At 42.4% G+C, this 5,935-nt stretch overlaps 1 protein-coding gene across 2 annotated transcripts; it reads left to right on the top strand.

The window, feature by feature from the left end:
- Positions 1 to 2,173: 2,173 nt before the first annotated feature.
- Positions 2,174 to 5,674, top strand: LOC127769001 (GTP-binding protein At2g22870). Of its 2 annotated transcripts, XR_008016646.1 has the most exons (5): positions 2,174 to 2,780; positions 3,582 to 3,651; positions 4,524 to 4,686; positions 4,799 to 5,233; positions 5,321 to 5,674. XR_008016646.1 is itself a non-coding variant. In XM_052294679.1 (4 exons), the coding sequence occupies exons 1-4, from the start codon at positions 2,285 to 2,287 to the stop codon at positions 5,024 to 5,026; spliced, it is 957 nt and encodes a 318-aa protein (XP_052150639.1). In that variant the 5' UTR covers positions 2,174 to 2,284; the 3' UTR covers positions 5,027 to 5,271. The 2 variants fall into 2 exon arrangements, 1 of the variants encoding a protein (XP_052150639.1); XM_052294679.1 differs by lacking the exon at positions 5,321 to 5,674 and having other exon boundaries at positions 4,799 to 5,271.
- The last annotated feature ends 261 nt before the right edge of the window (positions 5,675 to 5,935 follow it).

The following is a 5,935-nucleotide window of genomic DNA, read 5'->3' on the forward strand; positions in this document are numbered from 1 at the left end:
ACTGGAGTACTTTAGAACAGTTCAAACACTAGTACATGCTGCTTAAGGTATTCTTAGATTCTCAAGAATCTGCTGTTATACGCAATTAACATTTTAAAATGTATGCCACAACTATAAACCAATAGAAGGTTCGCTGCAAAGAACTAGAATTTGCTGAGTCCATACCAGTTATTAGGTCTTGGGTCAATAAAACCTTTCACACATTTCATTTTCCTCATGTTCATTTTTTTGGGGGGCAAATATACAACTGGTTCTTCTATTATGTACGCCTGGTCGTCGTAGTATGCTTGCTAATATTTAATTTGCATTGTCAGCGATCTACCTTTTACATCTAGTATACTCCCTCTGCTCCATGACACATCCTAGATGTATCCAAATTCGTTATGCTAGGATATATTATATCATCTATTTATTTTTTTTTTGGAACGGAGGGAGTACAAACTATTTACTATAATCGTAGTTCGATCTGTTGGATCGTTTATTTGGTCGGTTATTGTCATTAAGCGCCGGGAAATAAAGCTGCTGCTTGTTTTCTCATCGAGTATCAATAATGACGCGGTAGTACGCCCCATAGAAGTGAACTTCCCAACTTCCAAGTGACTGATTCTAATGGAAATATGGAATCCTTCAGGACATTCGCAGGTACAGTATTGACGATGCGAGATTGTCAATGACCAGCAACAGAAACGACGATGCCACCAACGGAGCCTTGTGCCATCTCCACAAAATATCAACGACATTTAATCTCGTCAAAGAGTAAAACTACTCCGTAACCTTTTCTTTTTAGGTAGAGACTAAAACTAACCTAATTCCTCAGTAATAATCTGATTGCAATCAGCAGTTTTTAGTAGAGAAACATTATTAGGTCTTCCGGCTAGCTCCTGGGCTAGACGAATTAAGTTCGAAACCTCATACCTTCAGAAAATGCTTCACATCAGCCGTCCAGGCGGAAGGAAGGAAGAAATCGAACATTCACATCAGTTGGTGTAAGTGCATCCGTGCATGCAATCAAATTTAGGAAAACAGCTCATAATGGTTGAGAAATCAAATTTTTTTCTCCAACTATTTATCCAAACTATGAATAAATTATGTAGTTGGATTTGTTATAATTAAATCTTCGGAACAATATCTCACATCATTGTATTCTGATGACTTTTTTCTGACTCTTTTTAGTGTTGCACACGGTGTTATTGGAATGTTTCAATAAATATTGGTTGATGTTTCACATAGTTATTTGTAATGTTGCATGTGGTGTTTTCTATGTTCTAGCAAGATCACTATAATAAGATCTCATATGATTATATTTCTGATGAAAAAATTATATATATGTGTGTGTTTTTTAGCCGGTGCAATTAGATTTTTCATGTATGAGAAATAAACGTTTCAAATGGAATTTCACATTGTAATAAATTTTAAGTTTACTGTTGCAACAAAATGTTGCTCATAGTATTATTTAGTATTATTTAGATGTTTTAATAGATATTTTCTTATGTTTCACTAATTCTTTGTAACTGTTGCACACAATATTCTTGATGAAACATTCAAATAATATGATGTGCAACATTCACAAATAAATAATGAAACATCATAATATATTTATTGATCCCATGTGCAACAGTAAAACAACATCTAATGGATAAAAAACTTAAAATGTACAACATAATCAAATTCTAGATGAAACATTTTTATTTTTAACACGTCAAACATTAAATCTTAACGATTGAAACATATATAATTTTTCAATTAAAATATAACCTTGTGAGATATTGTTGTAAAAATTTAATTACAACGAATACAACCATATAATCAGAATGACAATAAGATAAATGGTTTGGAAAATAAATCATCTCAAACGCTACTAGTATGTGTTAATCAATGCATGCATGTAGTATCATCATGTAGCAGTTATGTGATCAGCTTGCTGACGTAGGACTCGGGTAGTGTCCGATATTTTGCGTTGCATCGGATGTCCGGGCGGTAGTCTCCTCCCGTACCTTCCCAGATATTCGCGTTTTTTTTATCAGTTTTCAGTAGTGTACAAAACCCACTTTTGCACAGTTGTTTTGGGCCACTTTGGCAGTCTATTGGGCCTACTCTGTGATTATAACGGGCTCTGGTTTTACCGAATAAATGCTCTGGGCCTAATAGGCCCATATGTTGGCGTACGGCCTCGCGCAGGTCGCGACACAGGGACGACGAGGACTCGACGGCCGCGTGAGCCACCCGCGCCGCACCCCATCCGGCCATCCGCCACCTCTCCGCCGCGCGCGTGGCTGCGGTTGCTATGCTACTCCGGCCACGCCTCTCCCTCCTCCGAGCCGTCGCGCCGCGCCCCGTCCCACCACCACCCCGCGCCTCGCTCCCCGTCCGTCGCACGCTCTCCTCGCCGGCCGGAGCGGCGAGGACCGCGTCCGCCGGCGATGCGCCGCCGCCGGCGCAGCGAACCGGGCCCAAGGGCGGGAGGAAGAGCGCGCCGCCGCCGCCGCATCCCAGGGGTTCGTCCGTGAACCCCGCGCTGTTCTTCCCGCCGGGGGTGGATCGGGACGCGGCGGTGGCGGCGGAGATGGTGATACCGGCGTCGAACATCGTGGTAGGGCCCTACGCGGGGGACTCGCGGGTGAAGGAGGCGGAGTTCGTCATGAGCAGCGCGCGCGCGCGGGACTGCCCCAAGGACGACCGCCCCGAGTTCGCCGTGCTGGGGCGCTCCAACGTCGGCAAGTCCTCGCTCATCAACGCCCTTATCCGCCGCAAGGAAGCCGCGCTCACCTCCAAAAAGCCTGGTGATTTTTAAGCTTTTATCTGTTTCTGCATATCTGTTTGATGATGCAATTTCTAGTTTAGCTCTGAGGTAGACTCCCAACTCCCAAGTGAGTTTAGGACTGTGGTAGCGTCAACCGTCAGTGCGATGTCCTAGACTGCAAACACATTCGTTTGCTCGCAATTCGGGAGCTGAAGTTAGCTCAGTGCTTAAAGCAACAGAAGAAATTAATTTAGCTTACGGTGCTACGCTACTGCTCCGGTTTTGATGGGGAACTTTGATATTGCTGCAAACCTTATAAATCTATTGATTATGCAGTTTTATGGAGGACGAGTTTGGTATTTGTGCACCCTTCAGAACCGAATACATGGTTTTTTCAACTTGTTTATCTTTCTATCCTATTCGTTGCTTAACTCTTAACAAAATGCCAACCTTCAGAACTGAACTGATTCCTTTGTTTTATGATTTGCTCCATCTAACTCTATGTTATTTTCATATCAAACTTCATGAATATATTGGCTCTTGGCTAACAAAAGTTGGTTAAAAAATACCATGTAAATTGCTGGAGAAAAGGTATATGCACACAATTGGTTTTGGATGGTTGAAACTGTAGAATTGTAGACTAGTGAGAGATATTAGGGTTATTTTAGGTGTATAAGAAATGTAATTGTATATAATGATGTATATAATGCATTTAGCTGCGTAATTGCACACGAATTCAGATAATGTAGTTTGGCATTACAAAACCAACATGTTGTTATCTTCTGCATTTTGTTGAAATGTGTACTTCTGTTGTTACATGGAATATCTTATGCTTTCATAGGGAAGACCCAGACGATTAATCATTTCTTGGTTAACAAAAGTTGGTACCTTGTGGATTTGCCTGGTTACGGGTATGTTGACCTTTTCTACCCTCAATTCATATGTAACTTGATTTGCATGTGCTACTTTCTAGGACGTATCACAATGACAAAATCATAGATGGCATTGCAAATGGAGAGAAACAGAGCGAGAAGTACAATTTTGCCCTTGTGTTCATCGGCTTGTAAGACAACTCGGTCTGGTTAGAACCAGACCCAGTCCATTTTCACTCCCTCGATACAGTCCATTCTCACTCTGATGGTGTAGGTCTGATTCGAACTAGACCTGGTCGAGTTAAAAAGAAATATGTCGTATGGGTAAACTTGTTTTTTTTTGAAAATTTCTCTCTCCATTTGGATCAGATATAATAAAATAATACGGCCAGTGTCACCATATTCCCGCGGTGTCCTGCAGCAAATACACGTTCTTTGGGTGTCCAGTAGCAAAGAGCGCAAACTTTGAGTGTCCGGTAGCAAATTTTCACTTGAAAATACTATGTTAGAAGTGGGCAATTGTGTATATGCCACCAGGGTATACCATTGAATCGATGTTGTTCATTACATTACCACTTAATGAGGAGGAAAAGGCTTATGAAACTAGGCGGAGTGTTAGAAACTTGAACTGTGATCTTTTGATCATATTAGTGAACCTAGTCAGTTCAGTTTTATATATTTCTGAAGTGGTGATCTTTAGATGGCATAGATTCAATTATTCCCTTCTATTCGGCTGTAGTTTCTGTTTCTGCATGCCAGTATCTGACATTGTAACAGTGAGCACATTCTGTACGAAATAAACTTTATAAGTCAACTACTGTTGCTTTTCCATTCCCATTGGGACACAACCCCAGCATACTGTTGGAACTCATTTGGCGCCTGGTGATAATCAAATCTGTTCACAAATGTAGGTTTGCGGCTGCATCTCAATCTGCTCGAACAGATTGGTCTTCATTTACCAAGGGTTACTTCTTGAACAGAGATACCTTGGTTGGCGTACTGCTCCTTGTTGATGCCAGTATTCCGCCTCAGAAAATTGACATAGACTGTGCCAATTGGCTTGGCCGTAACAATGTAAGGCAACATAAGACAGTCTATGCCATGTACTGATATCTAATAACATATCTTTCATGTTCTCCAACTATATTGTTGCAGTCTGACTTCTGTTGTTTGGGTACTATTTCAGATTGGATTGACCTATGTGTTCACAAAGTGTGATAAATCCAAGAAAGGTAAAGGGGGCCGGCCAGAGGAGAACATCAAAGAGTTCCAGGAGACGATCAGTTCCCTGTACCCAGAGCCTCCTCCATGGATCATGACGAGTAGCGTTACTGGATTAGGCCGAGATGGGCTGCTCCTCCACATGTCGCAGTTGAGGAATTACTGGGACAATGAAGCAACCATGAGTCCATGATTTGCTTAGAAGAGGGAAGAGGGAATTACAAACCACGAGTCCTTGACCCTTGCCGATATATCTTGAATTACATGAGCTTTTAGTCCAGTTCCTTCTCATTCTGTTGTATGACCCTTTGGTTTATAGTGGGATACTAAGAGAGGCTTTGCGATGTGGAGCTTCTTGTAATTTCCCCTCCTCAGAGTCTCAGGTGTATACATTTAACAGGTTGCATTCTCACTCTATCTTAAATTGACTCCTACCTAGGTTAATTAAGTCTTTTCATAAGTTCTGAATGCAAACATTACGGCGTAGGTTCTGCGGCGGCAGGGGGAGCGATCTGGAACTAGACAACAGTTATGGTGAAGGCAGCCTAGGAAATTCAATGGACTGTAAGCATTCAATGGCACGAAACTTATTGCCAAAAATTCTACTACTAGTACTGTGCATTTCATACATTTCGTCGCCCGATCCGACAGACTGCCGGCCTGGATGGTTTTACACTTCATGATGGCAGTAACAAGCACTGCTAGTAATTTTGATGATGTAAATCTAGATTCCACTGGCTGTGTGTGACTGTGCACTGTGCATAGTATGTCTCGGCCTTGCTGTCCTTTGCATGGGATGATCGCTTTCGCTTTGATAATGTGTAGTTTGCTTGATTGACCAGCCCTGTCTCCTTAGACTACGAGAGGGCACAGTTTACAGGCCCCACGGTGAAGCCGGGATCAGAGAAAACAGAAAGGCAGCCATGCATGCACGTACAGAAGGTGTTTCACTTTCACCGGTGCTGCGCGTGCCGCTCCCCTAACCCCGCCGGCCTGCCTCACGCCGGTGGGTCACACGTCCACAAGTGACAAGCTAGTAGTACTGGCATATCTAGCAAGGCCATCTATTTCACAATGCATGCAACACGTTGCTCCCCTAACC

This window comes from Oryza glaberrima, chromosome 3 (genome assembly GCF_000147395.1).
Source record: "Oryza glaberrima chromosome 3, OglaRS2, whole genome shotgun sequence".
NCBI lineage: Eukaryota > Viridiplantae > Streptophyta > Magnoliopsida > Poales > Poaceae > Oryza > Oryza glaberrima.